This window comes from Trachypithecus francoisi, unplaced genomic scaffold (assembly GCF_009764315.1).
Source record: "Trachypithecus francoisi isolate TF-2019V2 unplaced genomic scaffold, Tfra_2.0 Lachesis_group8, whole genome shotgun sequence".
NCBI lineage: Eukaryota > Metazoa > Chordata > Mammalia > Primates > Cercopithecidae > Trachypithecus > Trachypithecus francoisi.
The window spans coordinates 105710650-105729674 of record NW_022681473.1 but is presented as its reverse complement, the minus strand read 5'-3'; the positions used below and the strand labels follow the sequence as shown (position 1 = coordinate 105729674).

Sequence of the window (19025 nt, the reverse complement as noted above, 5' to 3'; positions counted from 1 at the left end):
ACCACCCTCCAGACCCCAGAATGGTAGATCCATCATTAGCTTGCACTGTGCACCTCAAAAAGCCACAGATACTCAATGCCAGCCTGTGAAGGCAGCCAGGAAGTGGGCTGTACCCTGCAAAACCATGGGGCGGAGATGCCAAAGACTATGAGAACCTGCCTCTTGCATCAGTGTAACCTTGGATGTGAGACATGGAGTCAAAGGAGATCATTTTGGAGCTTTAAAATTTGACTGCCCCACTGGATTTCGGACTTGCATGGGCCCTGTAACTCCTTTGTTTTTGGCCAATCTCTCCCATTTGGAATGGCTGTATTTACCCAATGCCTGTAACCCCACTGTATCTAGAAAGTCACTAGCTTGTTTTTGATTTTACAGGCTCATAGGCAGAAGGGACTTGCCTTGTCTCAGATGAGACTTTGGACTGTGGACTTTTGGGTTAATAGTGAAATGAGTTAAGACTTTGGGGGACTGTTGGGAAGGCATGACTGGTTTTGAAATGTGAGGACATGAGATATGGAGGGGCAAGAGGTGGAATAATAGGGTTTGGCTGTGTCCCCATTCAAATCTCATCTTGAACTGTGCTCCCATAATTCCCATGTGTTGTGGGAGGGACCTGGTGGGAGATAATTTGAATCACGGGGCCATTTCCCCCATACTGTTCTCGTGATAGTGAGTAAGTCTCACAGGATCCTGATGGGTTTATCACGGGTCTCTGCTTTTGCTTGTTCCTCATTTTCTCTTGCCACCACCATGTAAGAAGTACCTTTCACCTCCTGCCGTGATTCTGAGGCGTCCCCAGCCATGTGGAACTGTAGGTTCAATTAAACCTCTTTTTCTTTCCAGTTTCAAGTATGTCCTTATCAGCAGCATAAAAATGGACTAATACAGTTATCATGAGGTTCAAATTATTTACTACTAGAAAAGGTGTTTGCATGCTATGCATTGCCATGGAAATATAAGTGACCCAGTGCCAAGGTGGCCACTCTCATGGAGTCCCGAGAATGACCAACTGAGGGGGAGCCCAAAGGAGTGTTTTGCTGACTCCCCCCACCTCCCACACACAGGGCTGGCAGGTTCTCCCCAAAGCTCCTGACCTTCTCCAGGTTCTCGCGCATATCTTCCAGGGCCTTGATGCCTGGTGGGTCTTTGGCCACCTCCTGCGCACTAGCTAGCTCATGGCGCCAATGCTGCTGGGCAGCTTTCAGAGCTGTCTGCCGCCTCCGCATGGAGCGTGTCTGCCGCACAAGGAACTCCTTGGCACTACGGAGGGCTACCCCCTCAGTAGAGAGGAGGTGCCAGACATTGTGGGAGGACAGGCTGGAGCAGGAGTTGAAGAAGGAAAACAGAAGCCTCTGAGAACTCTGCTCTGGGTCACACAGCCACTTCCCCAGCAGATGCCCACCCTGAGCACAGACCAGAGCTGCTGGGCTGGGGCTGGGCACTGTGAGTGCAGGGATGCCACTGTTCAATACCCACAGTGTGCAGTGCCTGGGACTGACAGTGCCCTCACCCTGACTCTGAGAGGGATCATGCCTGGGGCCTCCAGATAGATGACCAGACACTTCCAGCAATCTGTTTCTCCACTAGAGAAGAATGCCATGTCAAAGGTCACAGTGGGCAGTTTCTTGGCTTGCCAGAGAAGATTGCTTAATCCTCCAGAACCTTCCCCACAAACTAAGCCCCACTGGTGATCACTGTCTCCTCACTTCAGCTCACCCAGCTCTACGATGCAGGTACTCACTTACCCCTTCATGGTACTCTAACCTGAAATAAGACAGGCTATGGGAACTCACCTGTTCAAGTGTAAGTCCTCCTTGCTCTGGGAGAGAGAAGAAGACACCTCTTTGGTCTGGTTCTAGGGACACATGGTAGAAAAGTCCACTGAGTGTAGCAAAAGCAGATACCCTGCAGGTTCAAGACCCCAAAGCTCCTCCCAGTGGTCTAGACAAGGAGATGGCTCTCCAGCTGCCAGGCACTGTTTACTTATAGATATCATCTGACTGGTGGAGACGACTGGTAGCTGGGAATAAGAACAGACCAGGTCCCATAGAGAGCAGAACCAGCCCCTCCTGATACCTCAGCCTACCGTATACTCCTCCCCTCCTGAGGCTCCACCCCTCCTGATGACCCATCCCCTCTGGAAGTACTCCCCTGATGCCCAGCCCCTCCCAATGCCCCACCCCATCCTGGTACCCCCACCCCCAGCTCACTGTCCCAAGGGATTTCCTCAGGTCCTCAACGTGGAGATCTGGTTCAAAATGTGGGGAAACATTATTTTCCTCAACTGTCACTTCTCTCAACAGGTGCTGCTTCTTTTGAGCTTCAGCCTCCAGGCTGCTGCGCAGGGAAAGGGGAGTGAGAGGCAGGGCGGTGGCAGAGGTGGTGGGTGAAGTGGGTCAGAACCATCTCCACCCCCTCACTCCCACCCATCAAAGTCCCTGAGGAATAATAGCACCAGAGATCCCCTGCTTTTCACACCATCTTAACAACCCCAACTCCCTACAAAATGTAGCTACAGGCTCTTCTGCCTAGCTCCCAAGCTGGGACTCCACCTCTCTCTATTAATTGGGCCATGATGCAAGTAGCAGAAGTCAGAGGTCAGAGGGCAGGCAGGAGGCAGTCAGCGGGGCTAAGTGCAGGGTGCCCATGCCACCTGATGTGTTTCTGCAGTTGCTGGCTCTGGGCCTGCAGCAGATCCACTTCGGACTCCAGCTTCAGCTTGCGGGCCTGCAGCTCATCAAGAATTTTCCGGAGCTGCTGGTTTGACTGCAACAGGTGGGTGTGCTCCTTCTGTGCCTCCTCCAGCTGCTGATGGGTGGCTGTGGCTTCCTAGGGGCAGAAGGAAATATAGAAGCACCCAGAGACAGCACAGGGAGAAGGCAGGGAGGAGACAGCACTACAGGGTAGGGAAGCCAGAGGAAGATGGGCTGGGGATGAACTCAGAGCCACTGAAGTCACCACCTCCGAGGTCAGGAGGTCTGCAGGCTCCTGTCCCACCACAGCCCCACTCCCTTGAGGTTCCCAAGTGGGTGGGGTCCACAGAGTGGCACTATTTGTGGAATATTGGCCAAGGGAGTTTGGAACCCCAGTGCCCTGGACACATCAGATGAACAAAATGTGGGGAACATGGAGAAGAAAGACAGGATGGAGGGAAAACAGGAGGGAGGACAAAAGAGGGAGACAAACCTCACTCTTCAGAGCAACCTGCCTCTGCACATCAAGCAGCTGCTGTTTCTCCCTCCGGGCGGTCTCCTCCTTGCAGAGAAGAGACACGATTTTCTGGCTGACTGCAGACCCCAGGTCTGAGGGGCTGGGCCTGCCCTCTGCTAGAGGAGCTATGACTCTGAGGTCAAGGACTCCTGCAGATCCCTCACCTGGACCTCCAGCAGAGCCATTCTGGCCTTGACATCTTTAGCTCTAGTTTCAAGGTCCAACTCTAAATCTTGGAGCTTCCTTTCCTGCCCAGAAAGAGAAAGACATAAGCATAGAAAGAGTGTAAGGCATTAGCTGAGGGGCAGGAGGGGGTTCCAGAAGCCACCACGCCACACCGCAACCTCCACTCTGGGCTCAGGCTTCCTCGCTGTGTGCCCCTGCAGCCTCCCAGGAAGGCTCCGCACCTTGTTTACTTCCTGCTGGAGCAAGGAGACGTGAAGGTGCCAACCCCAGTGCCTTACAGGAGCTGACCTCTAGTTCTAATCCTGGGTGTGTTCCCGGGCCCAGAAAACAAAGCAGCAAGGATGCCCCAGCTTGGAGATGGCCAGTGAGAGACTCGCACTCCAGAAGCTGTCAGGCTCCATCCTGCTGGGGCCACGTGTTTGCTCCCAGCACCTTCCTACTGTGCGTGGAGGGGTCACAGTGGGCTCACCCTGCCTGAGGCCCCTCACCTGCTCCCTGTGCCGGCGCCGCAAGTCCTCAAGACGCTTGTGTTGCTCCTGCCTCACAGTCTCCAATTCTCGCTCATGGGCCCTCTGTAGGCGCTCCAGCTCTCCGGTCAGGTGCCCCAGAAGTTCAGCCCGCTGCTTCCTCTCCTGCAAAGAGGATGGGCCCACTGGTGGGAAGCTGCAGCGGCCCCTTCCACCACAAAAATCACAGCTCCCCCAGCCCTGCAGCCTTGCGCCAATAAGATCAGGGACACCGTCGGTTCCCTAAGCCAGCTCTTGGAGAAGAGGAGGGTTACAAGCACAGCACCGGCGCTGACCCCAGCAAGCCTGCAGCCCTCTACAGGTGAAGCAGAGGCTGGCCGGACACCATCATGGAATCCTTCTCTGGCTCTCCTGTGGCTCCACCATATACAACTTTTCCTCCTTAAGGAATGAGAGATCACTGATAAATTATCACTATTCTTCAGCACGGTCATAATTGGTTGGGGGGAGGGATGTGGCAAATTTCATCATGGGACTGCTATTTCTGCCCTGGAAAAGATCCTAGAAAGAGTCTGGGATACTGGTTCCAGTTACTGGAGCAGTAGTCTTAACACCCTGCAGGGGCCCAGCTGTGGGCCATAGTCAGTCACCCTCTACCCACTCAATGTTCACCCTCAATGTGAGCAAGCCAGGCCAGCTTGGGTACACTCAAGTCGCTGAACTTTCCTACCTTAAGCTCAAAGACTTAAAATGGGGAGAATATCAGTATTACTTGGTTCTTGCCAGTCTATTTCTTGGTGTCCTGAGATGTTAAGGAACATTGGTGACATGGCGTTGCAGTGAGGAAACTGAAGGCTTTGGAGTCGGACACCCTGGGCTTGAATCTTAGCTCTTCCACTTATTAGCTGAGTGTGATCTTGGGAAGCTACTTAAACTCTCCAAGTCTCTGTGTCCTCATCTTGAAAATGGAGATAATGATAATAGATCTCTCCTAAGGTCGGGGTGAGGACTAAATGAGTTAAAATAGATAAAGAGCTCAGAACAGTTCTCAGCACACAGTACAAGCTCAATGTATGGGGGGTCTTTTTACCATCGGAAGAAAGTGCAGCCTGCCCGATAAAAAAGGAATTGCCCCTCATTAGGTGGAGGTCTTTTCCATGCTTTAATAAAAAAGGCAAAAAACATCACCATGGCAGAGTACTAGGAAGGAAAACCTCCCACAATCCCTGATCACAGTTTATCCCCTTCCCCTACCCCACAGTCAGGTGAGAAGGACCCTGGGGTGTGCGTGCATGTGCATGCGTGCGTGTGTGCGTGTGTGTGCGCGTGTGTGCGTGTGTGTGCGTGTGTGCGCGTGTGCACGTGTGTGCGCGTGTGCGCGTGTGTGCTTGTGTGTGTGCGTGTGTGTGCATGTGTGTGCGTGTGTGCACGTGTGCGCGTGTGTGCGCATGTGTGTGCATGCGCACAGGGGATATGGCCGAGCTACCTCAGCTTCATACTGCTCTCTGGCCTTAGCCATCACTTGCTGGTGCTCCTCCTTCATCTTGTCCAACCTCCTCTCATGCTCCCCTTCCACTTCCTGGCGCTTCTCTCGCAGGAGACTGCTGAGCTGCAGGGGAGACGGCAGGCATGTGGCATGCAGAACCCAGGTGGACCAGCACTCAGGGCCTGCTGCACCTGAAGGTCTTACACACATTTCCCCAATCTCCCCCCACACACAAAACATGGACATCACACAGCCATGACATCATGGTCAGCACACATCCATACCCCAACACACCCTCTCCACATGCATACAGGGGCATCAGATTGGAGGACTACCTGGTTTCAAGGGAACTAATGCATAAAAATGGAACCAGAAGTGCTAACCCCAGCTGAGCCATCCAAAGCAAACTGGAGGCCACTGAGGCTAGGACGGCTCAGCTGACTGTAAGAGAGTCCACGACAGGTGCACATAACTGTGGAAGATGCAGAGCAGCACTCACCTCTTGCTCATACTCAGCCATGTGATAAGCCTTCTGGTAAACTCTGTGCTCCACCTGCCCAAGGCACTTCTGCAGCTGGGCCTCCTCTTTCTGTTGAGCTTCCTCTATCTTCTTCTGGAGGCTGGAGACCACCTGAGGAGAACCCCGCACACACAGGGAAGTGTGTCCCTCAGGGATACTGTACAGCTGCTGTGTGGGGATGTGTTCTGAGGACCTGGCATCCATCCCCAGGGGCTGGAGGGAGAGGCTCACTGCCTAGCAGCCAGGGATAGGACTGAATTCTGTTAATCAGCCATGAAGGGGGCCCAGGATACTGCATCTCACCTCCTGGTGCTTGGCCTCCAAAGAGGAGCAGAGCCGCTCCAGCTCAGCACTGTGCTCCTTCTCCAGCCTTGCCACCGCCTGGGAAGGAGCAAAAGGACTGTGAGGGAAGCTGGCCAGGCACTGACCATGGTGGGAGGCAGAGCCAGGAAGACTACCAACCCCCAACCCCTTGAGATCAGGGTCAAGGGAAGCACGGGGAAGCACAGCACATCTTTGTTCCTCTGAAATAACTCAGCCCCTGAAGTCTACAACTGGCAAATGAACAGGAACATGAAGGCCAGAAGAGAGGGGCATTTCAGTAAGTTTCGGCTCTCTGCTCCCACCCCCTGCCTTTAGACTAGGCCACAGGTCCACAGATGGTGCTCATGCTGGTAAATAAGATCCAAGCCAGGGGGGCCAGGTTGGATGGTGTCATTAAGTCAGGCCATGTAGAACCTTCTTTTTATTTTGGTGAGGTGCAAAGCTGCAGCTTTTAGACATGGAAAACACTACAGCAAGACAAGGGAACTCCAATGCATTGCAAGTTTTCAGAGAGACTGTGCTAAAACCTTCAGAAGCCAGCCATCTGACTGGAATACAGGGAGTATGGACAAAGAGAAAATCCCTGCTATGTTGCTAGCCTCTCATCCTAAGAAAGGAGGGAAAAGTGGGGAGTGAGGCCCTTGCAGCTGTCCCTCAGAGACAGTGAGAGACTTGTCTCAAAACCTCTGGTCTGGCTAAATCTCTTTCAGTCACCAGTTTTCTCAAATCCACAGGACACTCCCCTTCAAGCCTCTGATGGTTCTCTGCTTGAGAACCTCCAGCCGCCACTGCCAACCAGCCTGATCCTGGAGGGGCCTCGGGATGCCTGCTGCATCCTCTGCCCTGCCATGGACAGCAGAGCAAGCTCCTGCCCTGAGCTACTTTGGTCCATATGGAGTAATGGGCCCAGGCAGTCACCCGCCATCTCCCATGCCAGTCTATGTGTGAGACCTACTCTCCACCTGGCTCCCCAGCCTGCACACCCACCCGAGGCTTGCCCTTCCTCTCCCTGTGCACTCAGTCCCTCCCCAGGCAGCCCAGACACATGTCAGAGGGTGAGGTCCCCACTTGAGTGGCTCACTTCTTTCCTCTCCCCTTCCAGCTCCTCCCTCAGCTGCTGCAGAGCCTTCTCCTTAGCAGCGTTCAGGGCGGCCTGTTCGCTCTTCTCCGAAGCCTCCATCTCTTCCTTGAGCTGCTCCAGCGTTTGCCTATTTTTCTGTTCCAAGCTGGCCCTCTCAGCCTTCTGTTGAGACTCCAACTCTTCTCTCAGTTTCTGCAGGGAAGCCTCTTGCTCAGCCCTGGATGGACAGAGTGGATTGGGAACGGCCCTGTGTACCCTGGGGTCACCTCCGCGAGGCTGGGCAGCTCACAGGTAAGCACGCACTTACCTGATTTGGTCCTCATCTGCTTGTGTGCTGGACTGGACCTGGGCTCGGAGCCAGGATAGCCTCTGGCTTTCCTCCTCTCTCATCCGGGCCTCCTTCTCCTCAATGGTTTTCTGCAGTTGCTCCCTCAAGGAACTGAGATGGAAAGGAAAGGAGAGGTTGTCAGAGAAACCACAAAAGTCTTTCTTCTATTCACAGGCTGTGGTTGTCAGTCTCCAATAGCCCTGTTGCCTGCCTAAGAAACTTCCTAAATCTTTTTTTATTTTTTTTCCTGTTTGGAGACAGGTTCTTGCTCTGTTGTCCAGGCTGGAATGCAGTGGTGTGATCACGGCTTACTGCAGCCTTAAACTCCTGGGCTTAAGCAATCCTCTTGCCTCAGCATCCCATGTAGTTGGAACCACAGGCATGCACCATCAAACCCAGCTAATTGTTGAGATGGAGTCTCGCTATGTTGTCCAGGCTGGTCTCGAACTCCAGAGCTCAAGTGATCCTCTGGCCTCAGCCTCCCAAAGCACTCAGATTATAGGCGTGAGCCACTGCGCCCAGTCAAAGCTTCCTAAATCTTAAAGATGAGTCTAACCTCAGCCTCTGGGTCTACAGCTGCCTCCCATTAATACCTTCCAGGATAATGAGGGAACCATGAACTCCCCTTTGCTTCAAGAAGCAAACTACTGGCCGAGCATGGTGGCTCATGCCTATAATCCTAGCACTTTGGGAGGCCGAGGCAGGTGGATCACTAGAGGTCAGGAGTTTGAGACCAGCCTGGCCATAATGATGAAACCCCATCTCTACTAAAAATACAAAAATTAGCCGGGCATGGTGGCGCACTCCTGTAGTCCCAGCTACTTGGGAGCTGAGACAGAAGAATTGCTGGAACCTGGGATGCAGAGGTTGCAGTGAGCTGAGATCGCACCACAACACTCCAACCTGGGCAACAGAGCAAGACTCAATCTCCCAAAAAAAAAAAAAAAGCAAACTACTGACTTCTGGGTTTCAGTAATATAGCACTTCTTCCAAAGGCTCCCCTCTTGTCAGCAGCTTCACCTCAGCATGGCACTCACTCAAAGATAGCTATAGCCACCCAACCTGATTCCACCTTCTTTCACTCCGACAGACTCTGTTCTAGGCACATCAGCTGAGTCACCGTCCCTCCATTCTACCACACTCTTCCTTCCTAGGTCCTCCGCCAAGAATTCCCTTTTCTATCTAGCAAACCCATAGTCATTGCTCAACACCCAGCTCCCTCTCTGGGAAGTCTTTCCGACTCCCTCCAAGCTTATCAATTAATCTTTCTGTTCCCATCACTTTACATGTGGACCTTTCTTATCCCATGCTACTCTGCACCATGTGTCACATGGCATCATAATTCATCTTCTGTATCTCTGTTTTCCTTGCAAGTCTGGGAGCTTCTCAAGAGAAAGAATCTTGTCTTGAAATCTGTTATATCCCAGGTACCACACATAGAAGCTGACATAAAGTAGGTGCTTAATAAATGAACTGAATTTGAACAGCATCATACAGCCCCAAACTAAAAGCAAGCTGTGATATCTACGAAAGGTTATCTTATTTACACAGCAACAACAGTGACCATTTCATCCTAAGCAGACATCCCCCCGCTTACACAAACCACATCCTTTTCGAGTAACTGCTCACACAGCCCCGCACGACCAGGGGATGTGTGCTGGGCACTCAGGGAATTCAAGCCTAGGAAAAACATGATTTGGAAGACAATTCCTTTGAAAAGCTTCTGTAACAAATCCTAAAGCCAAAAAAAAAGACTTAGGATTCTTTCCTATGTCAAGATACGAACACCATTACTTTCTTCCATTAAGAGAGAAAATTTGGCCGGGCATGGTGGCCTACGCCTTTAATCCCAGCACTTTGGGAGGCCGAGGCGGGCAGATTATCAGGTCAGGAGATCAAGACCACCCTGGCTAACCCAGTGAAATCCCGTCTCTACTAAAAATACAAAAAAAAAAAATTAGCCAGGTATGGTGGCAGGCACCTGTAGTCCCAGCTACTCGGGCGGCTGAGGCAGGAGAATGGTGTGACCCGGGAGGCAGAGCTTGCACTGAGCCCAGTGAGCCACACACTCCAGCCTGGGCGACAGAGCAAGACTCTGTCTCAAAAAAAAAAAAGAGAGAGAGAGAAAATTTGAATTAAGTAAAAATCCTTCCTTCTAGATTCCCCAGAAACCCTTTCTCTTTGTCCTATGGGTAAATTTTACACACAGCAACAGCATTACAGCTGGCAGGGACTTTAGAAGTTTTAAGTCCAATCCCTTCATTTTACAGTGAAAGAAACTAAGGGCCAATCTGCCTGCCTTCTCATTCCAGAAATATTTGTTATAAGATCAGCTGTGGCTTCCAGAAATTTCTACCTCATGGAAGTTCCCAGCAGAGGGAAGAAGAGCCCATTCCTCAGAAAGGCTTGGGCATAAACAGAAACAGGTTCTGGTGATGAATTATTTTGAAGAAAGTCAGGCAAGGCACTGTCCACAGAGAAGTCACTTAGTCAAGAATGCCTGAACATGCACTGATTTCAACTGAAAATAAAAGTAATTGCTACCATTTGTTCAGCAACTACTATGTTCCAGGCCATGAATCAAGACACTTTTGGCATTCCAGTCTTCCCCACAGCCTAAGAGGGCCTCTGGAGTCAGGGGCCTTGGGAGAGGGATGGAAAGACAGTCAGGCAAGCTCAGGGTGGCCAGCAAGAGGGGAGGAGACTGGTGGGCTGACAGGGACACACCGCCAGGATTTCCTCCAAGGCGCTGCACCTTAAGGTGAGTCACACTCTGCTTGGGGGGACCCCTGCCCCAATTCTCAGTTGGCTGGAAGAGGAGGATGCTAGGGGTTGGAGGTGTCTGTTCTTTGGGATGCTCCCTGGTGGAGGACCCACAAGGGTGCAATATAAGGACAGACCCTGGGTCAATGCTTCCTGCATTGGGCTCATGAGAGATTGCTCCGACCTTCCCAGTACTTGTATGTTGGTTTTCTGTTTTATTTTCTCTAAATTAAGCACAAATGTTTTATATATACTTTGCTAGGTATCATCTAAAAATAATAATTTTCTACCACTCTTGGATGTTCTGTACAAGAGGACAAGACTCAGCCTTTAGTTAAATTGCCAAGTAAATGAAATGTTAACACCTTTTCGTAGTACCTTTCCCATCCTGGGACTGTGACAGATGGCTCATTAACAGCTTAATATCCATCTCCCTTTCTTCCTTTACCAACAGAACCCTGCTTTTATTCTACTGGGTAAAGAGGTCAGCTAAAGGACTACATTTCCCAGTGTTCTCTGCAACTAGGTATAACCAATGAGATGTAAGCAGAAATTGTTGGGTAAAGTTTCCCAACTTTAGTTGGTCTTGGTAGAACCATGGGCATCCCAGTGGTCCCCAGGCTGAGAGGGTGTCCCTGGCTCCTCACATCCCCTGAAAGGCCCTGGGAAGCATGCCCAAGGGGAAGGACCTGAGAGATTGCTCTTTCTGCTGGTGAAGCCGGAGAATCTCCTCTTCCTCCTCTTGGCACAGCTTCTCCCGCAGTTGCTGCATCTTCTCTTGCTTCGATTCCAGCAGGTGCCTCTGGTCTTGCTCGAGTACTTGGGCCACTTCCTCTTCCATGGCCTTTAGTGCAGCCTCTGAGAGCTGCTTTGGCGGAGCCACAGGCTCTGTGAATCGCCTACCATGGGTGGGGAATGGCATATCATCACAGGGTTAATGTCCACTCACCTCTGCATCCAGGTTAGAATGGATACAGAACATCACAAATGGAATCCTAATGGAGGGCCCACAATCAGGAGTCAAACAGCTCACCCAACGGCAGGCAAGAGATATGGTCAATGCTTGTTCTATAGGACAAGCCCCACTGTGGCTGTTTAAGGCCCCAAGAGCCAAGGCAGCCCACAGCAGGCTCTCAGCTGACTTACGAGGTTATGGCCCAAGGTCAAAATCTGAAGCTGCGGCTCAAGAGCTGGCAGCAGCAGGGAGAGAGTGAAGCTCTGTCCCTACTGGATTCCTTCCTAGAATGGCTCATAGCCCCATTACCACCTCCCCACTAGAGCTCTGCCTGCTACTTAAGGCTCATGCCAGCAATTTGGGAACAGTCCCCAGAGACTGCTTTCTGCCTCCCAAACTGAGTAGTGGCCAATGTATATGGGCCCATGAAAGCAGCAGCAGCAGGTCTCCTAGCTCTGAGAACTACAACAATCCAGGAAAGCCCAGGAATAGGAAGCTCCCCATCACGACACCACGGGGGCCAGGAGCAGATGCTCCCCTAAGCCAAACAACGCAGCAAGTGTGCACGAGTGCCATGTTCCCCGTCTACCCATGGGGGCACGTCTTCGTCTGCTTAGAGTTAATTAAATGTTTAGAAATGAGTAAAAGGAATTCAGAGCTGACCTGGATGCATAAGAGGGTGGTGAGATCAGGAATAATGGTATCCATTAAAAAGATGTGTGTAAAGTAATAAGAACTGTTATTTTGCTTGTTTTCTGGTTCTTCAAGGAAATGCCCAAAAAGGAATCCTGAGAACATTCCGAGCAGGATAAAGCATGAGCAGGATAAAGCATGAGCAGGATAAAGCATGAATAGGATAAAGCATGAGCAGGATAAAGCATGAGGAAAGCATGAGCAGGATAAAGCATTTTGCCTTCCAGAGTGACTTTCCTAAAGGCCAGAATGTGCCTGCACATCCAGGTCCCTCAATCTTACAGTGGAAATTGGTCTCACTACACACCCTCCTCGCACAGCACTCAGGCTGCTGCAGGCCTGGCACGGTGGCTCAGTCAACCTAAGCAGAAAGTGTGGGTATGACCCAAAACAAAGAGGGATGGGCAAGAGTCAAACAGGGGAGCTGGTCTTCCCTGCTGGGGACTCAGAACCCCTTCTCCCTCCAGCTCAAGCCCCGCTGCAGATGGAAAGCAGCGGGCAGGATTGGATTAGAACAGTAGAGGAAAACAAGGGCTTAGGAATCCCACTGCAGCACCTTGAGACTAGAGAGAGAGGAAGACAGGACAGGCTACTGTCATCTCTGAAATACCATAAAGACCTTTCATTTCTCCTTTCCTAAAATCGTAACTTGGACCAGAAATGATCTTGAGCTATGCCTTCAATTCTTTTCTGCTCCCAACTCCATCTCTTCCTTCCTTCCAAAGCCTGGCTTCCTCTGAGTCCCCTGACACAGCCCAACTGATGCAGATGTAAGACATGTGGCTGCCACCTCCTCTGAGAATCCTGCCCTCAGAAAGAGCCTTCCCCCACAGCTCTCCGCCTCATCAACCCTCCAACTCATTTCCAACCTTGGCTGAAAACATCTTTTTTCCCTGAGATGGTATCTTTTAATGTCTCTCTCTCCTGTAGGCTGCAAGCTATGTGGAGCCCTAGGGACAGACACTCTGGAAAGATGGGGCATCACACTGCGTGGGGCATGTGCCCAGGCTATGAGCACCAGTGAGCTTGCACAGAGGCAAGCTGGGCCGTCTGTCAGTGGACCTCTTCTCCCTCGCCCTGCTTTAAAGATCTAGTAGCCCAAACTGCTAGCTCAGGTCCAAGGCAGTAAACAATGCCTGAAAGATCCATGACACGATCGGGAAGTTGAGGACTCCAGGGGAAGAAACAGCTCTGATTTCTAGGCCAACTCCTCGGGTATCAGAATCAGTGGGACCCAGTTTCCTACAGTGAGTGACAAAGGGGAGGCTCTGCAGGAGCATAATCATTTCAGGCTGACCAGCAAGTAGCTCAAAGATACGTGTGAGAAAGCCAGAAGGGAAAGCAGGGAGAGACAGGGAAGGAGAGTGGAGGGCGGGGAAATGGCACCTAGGAACACTGTGGAACGGTTTTCATGGAACTACCACAAAAGTTACGTCTCCTCTCATACGCAACTTGGTGGTTTTGATTCTTTTACCCTCTTCTCTGCCCATCCTCACGAAAGATGCTGGCATGACAAGGGGAGAATCTTCCCGTTTCCTAGTCCTGGCCTTGGCCAGAAAGCATTCAGTGAGTGGCACGTGCTGCCTTCTGGCCTACCTGCTCCCTCTAGCCTGCCCTCTGCTCCTAACCCTTCAGACCCAGCTTGCCTACACCTTTGGAAGCTGACAGACACAGAACTACTCCCACAAAACCTGGACCACCCATTCGTTCCTAATGCAGCTGTCAAGATTAATAACAAGGAAGTGATGGGGCCTGAAGAGACTCAGGAAAGAACAGAAGGCATTTCCTAAGGGGATGGTGTAAACTGAAACCGTGTGGTCAACTATCTCTGAGACCCTAGCAGGGGCAGCCTTGCTGGGATGGCAGGAGAAACACAAGGAAAGGGAATGAATCAGCCAAGGCAGCTGGGGAGGAGCCAGGGAAGCCGAGGCCCCAACTGAGCCCTGCTGCCCAGGCTTCACTCCAGAGATCCTTGGAAGACACCCCTCTGACGTCTGCCCAATCTTCCTCTCTCTGAACTACACCCACCTCCTGTCCTCATAGAAAGTATCCTGAACTGGCTGACCACAGCCACCAAGGTGACAGAAAGGCTGTATAATTCCTAATTCCTCGAGGTCACAGTTTTCATTGTAGGATGTATCACCACTTGAAAGACGTGACCACCCCTTCCCTACACCACTCCTACAATGTTATGGTGACGACGCGAGATCCTGAGCTCACGTGCCCTGCCAGCTCTCAGTGAGTAATGTGTGCATGAACTTGCTGTGAGTCATGTGTGCGTAAACCTGTCTCTGCTCGTGAGTCAGTCCCAAATCCTTTAGACCTGCTCAGTTTATAGAAGGGAAAATGTTTAAGTCCTGACCCTTGTCTTTCTCCATGCAGAGAAAAGGAACAGTGGCTGCAGGCTAAAGTCAGAAGTCTAGGGCTCTAGTGACTAGAATCTAGTGTTTTTATTTGAGACAGAGTTTCGCTCTTGTTGCCCAGGCTGGAGTGCAGTGGCACGATCTCAGCTCACTGCAACCTCCGCCTCTCAGGTTCAAGCCATTCTCCCGCCTCAGTATTCCAAGTAGCTGGGATTATAGGCGCCCGCCACCACGCACAGCTAATTTTTGTATTTTTAGTAGAGACGGGGTTTCGCCATGTTGGCCAGGCTGGTCTCAAACTCCTGACCTCAGGTGATCCACCTGCCTTGGCCTCCCAAAGTGCTGGGATTACAGGCCTGAGCCACCATGCCCTGCCTAGAATCTAGTTCTAATTCTGCCGCTGACTAGCGATGTGACCTTAGATGAATCCCTTCACTTCTCTGAGCCTCAGTTTCCTCATCTGAAAAATGGGTAGGAAGGGGAAGCGTGACAATGGAAGGAGAAACGCTAAATGATTTCTAAATTTTAGAAGTACTTGGTTCAACATAGGTGAATCACAAAAACACATTGAGCTTTGAACACAAGCACAAAAGATCAATCCTATGTACTGTATAATTCCATTTATATGAAGTGGAGAACTGGAAAAATGACCCTTTGGCCAAAACTTGGAGCTCAGAGGTCAGAACAGTGAAGACCTGGGGTGGGTGGGTTGAGAGGGGCACGAGGAAACTTCCTCGAGGGATGGAGACATTCCCCATTTGAGTGGCCGTTATACAGTGTGCACAGATGCGAACTTTCACTGAACTGTACACTGCAGGCCTATGTACTGCAGTGTACTTACATACCTCAACAACATTTCTGAAGAGAAAAACAGCGCTTGGTAGACAGGAAACATGATTTAGCAAGTTTAGCAAATGAGCCAGGAGGTACCCCCTCATCCGCCCTTGTACCTCAAGTCCTGACCAGGAGCCCCAGGGACCAAAGCTAACCCCAGGTAAGGATCAGTCACGCCTGCGTGGGGCTCTCAAGGCAGCACACAGAGCACCAAGGACATGCTTAATCTCCCTACACTCTAACCCCTGGCCAGAGCCTGAGCCCCACCTCCCACCACCCAAGAGTCAATAGGCACTGAAGCAGCCCACACGCAGTGGAGGACAGGGACAGACACGCAAAACTGGCCCTTACACCTCTGGAGAGACTGGCGGGGTGGGGCTGACCGCCACCTTCTCCTCATTCTCCTCTGCCTCTTCCTGCCCAGGGCCCAGCTCATCGGCCTGGGAATGCTGCTCCTTGCCTTTCTCGTGGGCAGCAGGTGGGCTTGGGGCCTGCTCCCTGATAGCAGTAAGGAAACAACTGTGTTAAAGCCAGTAAGAAAGCAAGAGGCTTAAGACGCATGCCATTTGGGGTCAAAGAGCTATGATAGAGACAAGAGAGACAGCCCCAACAGTTTCCCTACCTCAGGTCTTAAACCTCCCTCTCCCCACCCTTCCTCTCCCTGAATTATCTGCATCAAAGACCAGAGACTCCTGCCTCACAACGGAAGCAGGATGGTTATGGTACCCCAGGAGCTCCGTACACAGCAGGTGTTCAGTGGATGCTGCTGATTGCACATTGATGCTGCTCAGGTTCCCTAGTGATTCATTCCAACCCAGTAAATTCTAAGACCAGCATGTTTCTCTTGCTAGAGGGACAGAGAACTAGCAAATGTCCACCACGCTCTGGACTAGGCTAGGAAAAAAAGGTCCTCTCAGCTGGACTCAGAGTGATCTGGGCTTCCCTGTCTCTGGCCCGAGCACATTAACAGGGCTCCAGCTGGGGTTGCTGAATGACTAGAAGTAGGGTGACTATTGGAAACAGAGGTGCTGGCAGGGAGGGGACTAGAGAAAGGGCTTTCCTGGCAGGAATGGAGCAGCCAGGGTAACACCAGTCTCTGCTCCAGCCTCTTGCAGGTAGGCACCTGGGACAAAAGAGACACCTCCTTATTCAAGAGTTTCTAAGTTCCTCTAATCAGACCACATACCCTCATTTCAGCTGTAGACTGAGGACTAGGAAGAGGCACATGTCCTCATATCCAGCTCCCATGGGACACTAAGCAGCGCCTCTGCTGCTGCTGCTGCTGCTGCTGCTGCTGCTGCTGAGGCTACAAACCCGCCCCAGCTCCCCACTCCCTCCCCAAGCCAACCCCACCCCGTCTCTCTCAGCACTAGCACACATACCCACCACAGGCAGAGGGGCCGCCACCCGGGGTGCTTCCCTCATCCTTACCTCTGGAGGGAGAGCTGCGGGCTGAGGCTGGCTGCAGAGTCCTCCCCAGGCTCCTCGGCCTCCTTCCACTCGGGCTGCCCCTCGAGGCCCTGGGGGGGCTCTTCCTCGGTGGCCAGGCTTTGAGGGGGACTCTGGGCCTGCTCCTCATGTGGAAGTGGAGGAGATAACCTGGTCAGGCCAGGCAGAGCAGCAAAGTCAAGTCCCTCCATTTGGAGAGCGGGAAGAGAACTGGGGAATACAGTGCATGAGGTCATCGCCTCCTCCCAGGTTATGCTCCAGCCCCGTCCCCACATCCATCCGTGGAGAGCCACAGCAGAGCAAGGCAGCCACACATGTGGGAAGGAGTGACTCTCTCCTGAGCGCTCCTTTTGCCTAGACTGGAGTCAGGCTCCACAGGGGTCCCTATGCTGCCTCTGCTTGGTTCAGGAATCAGAGCAGGACACACAAGTGTGCCCATCCCCAGAGCTCACCATCGCTGGGGCCAGGAAGGGGTGGAAGAACTAAGTGGGGAGAAAAAGAGAAGCCAGCCTCAAGAGGTCAGACTAGAAAATGCATGAAGCTGTCACAGATAGGTTTTGAAGGTCTAAAAGTGAAATGACCATTCTCCTTCCCCTTCTAGGGTGGCAGCCCTTGTCATGGGGCTCAGGCCTGAGAAGCTGAGAGGCCCTGTCACATCACACACAGTTGCACACTCACAGATAGCTGCGGCCATTTCTGATGTGGCAGGGCCCTGGCTCAGAGCTCTGAGTTGCAGTACCAACCCTCCAATGTGACTCCTCCAGACCTCCACAAAGTTTCTTCAGCCCTGGCCCATAACAGGCACACACACAGCTTAATCAGCCCTGGCCCCACAATGGTGCCTGGAGTCCTGCCAAATGCACCCAGTGGCACTTCACATTCCCATCTTGGTGGAGAATCAGAGGCTCTGCTCATGCATGCAAACATATATACACATTGCCAGTACACACACGCGCACATACATATACACACATATGTGCACACACAGACCCTGCAAGCCCATCCAGCCAGTTCATCACCTGCTGCCAAGCAAGTATACACTGAGCCAGGCCAGCCACCAAAGCCAAGAATTCTGCCCAAGTCCACACCACCCTGAAGGCAAACCCCTGGGGATAGCCTCCCACCTATGGTACCTCTCCAAGCCTTTGGACTGCTTGCTCTGCAGCTCATCTTGGCTGGACTGGCTGTCACCCTTGTCTTCTATTCCCAGTGGTTGCTGGACCTGTAGGAGAGAAGCAGTAAAAAAGTCTGTGGTGAAAGGACTGCATTTGGGTCCCTCCATTCTCCAGCTGGCTCTCAAGCTTAGGAGAAAGCTTGAGAAGTTGCTCTCCAGAGGATGGGACCATACGGGACATAGAAAAGAAGGTTCATCTACTGCACAGTGAAGCTTCCCCAAGCTTTGGCTAAGCCCCCAGGCTCACAGCTGCTCCCTGGGCTGGCCTTGAGGCCTGGGGAGGCTGTGGCAGAAGACCACAGCCATAACACATAGAGTCAGGCGCCAGAGACCGAAGGAGAACACACAAGAAAAAGAAAATCCTGCCTCCTGCTGCGGGAAGCCTGCACTGCAAGCTGCGCAGAGAAAGCAGAGAAATCCATGAGTACCCCAAATCCAGCGAATTACAAGGGTGCTGAAATTAAGGGCAGAATCGGGGGGCACAGGCAAGCATATGAGTAAGGATAAGTCCTAGAGAGATGGAGTACTGGTAGAAAGAGAGAGAGAAAGCTGTGCCCGAGACAAAAAGGGCACCACCTGGCACCTGGAGGAAGACGAAGCGCTCCTTCGCTACCTTCAGGGACCCCAAAGCACCCAGGCCCCATCAGCAGACAATGACGCCCCCTTCCCGGTCAGCAATGACATCATCCATCAAAAACAAAACCAAACAGGACAAAAATCTCATTTTAAAACTTGGGTGACTAGTGACATTTAGCAAGTCAGTTAAAGAAAGGAGGCAGGAAGAACTATTCTTTGAGGCAAGGTCTCCCTGTGTCACCCAGCCTAGAGGGGAGAAATATTCCTGATCATTTCAAATATTTTCCACAGGGGTATAGTAGCGTCGTCAGCCTGGGGTCAACCCTTTGTTCTAGCTCTTGCTGCCTGGGAAGTCTGTCTCCCCCACTGTATAAAATGGGATCGTATACTGCAGCTCACAGGGCTTCTGGTGAGGATCAAAGCAGCTCATATACGTAAGGCCCAACTCGCAACCCAAACAAGGCACACCATCCATGTTAGCTCCTCTTCCCACATTCCTCTCCCTCTCCCCCAGCCTAAGGTGAAAAACAAAAAGAAAAGACTCTGCCAGTGCCAGTCCCCATCCTAGGACCTGCACTCCTTCTGTCACACCAACAGGAGCCCCGTCTGTTCTGGG

General features: G+C 51.9%; 1 protein-coding gene across 17 annotated transcripts in view; it reads right to left on the bottom strand.

Annotated features, from left to right (window-relative positions):
• Nucleotides 1-19025, bottom strand: part of CEP164 (centrosomal protein 164) — a 95881-nt gene that overhangs the window by 15690 nt on the left and 61166 nt on the right. For 10 of the 17 annotated variants that reach the window (XM_033206843.1, XM_033206841.1, XM_033206851.1 and 7 more), the window contains 16 exons: nt 17793-17881; nt 16642-16869; nt 15562-15708; nt 11055-11264; nt 7582-7713; nt 7275-7491; nt 6173-6250; nt 5849-5980; nt 5350-5472; nt 3885-4028; nt 3375-3458; nt 3187-3255; nt 2654-2829; nt 2211-2337; nt 1794-1855; nt 1095-1317 (listed from right to left, as the gene is read on the bottom strand). In XM_033206843.1, the coding sequence (XP_033062734.1) occupies nt 1095-1317; nt 1794-1855; nt 2211-2337; nt 2654-2829; nt 3187-3255; nt 3375-3458; nt 3885-4028; nt 5350-5472; nt 5849-5980; nt 6173-6250; nt 7275-7491; nt 7582-7713; nt 11055-11264; nt 15562-15708; nt 16642-16869; nt 17793-17881 (2241 nt within the window). Of the gene's footprint in view, nt 1-1094; nt 1318-1793; nt 1856-2210; nt 2338-2653; nt 2830-3186; nt 3256-3374; nt 3459-3538; nt 3633-3884; nt 4029-5349; nt 5473-5848; nt 5981-6172; nt 6251-7274; nt 7492-7581; nt 7714-11054; nt 11265-15561; nt 15709-16641; nt 16870-17792; nt 17882-19025 lie in introns of those variants that run through there. The other 7 variants (XM_033206844.1, XM_033206854.1, XM_033206842.1 and 4 more) reach the window with 6 other exon arrangements.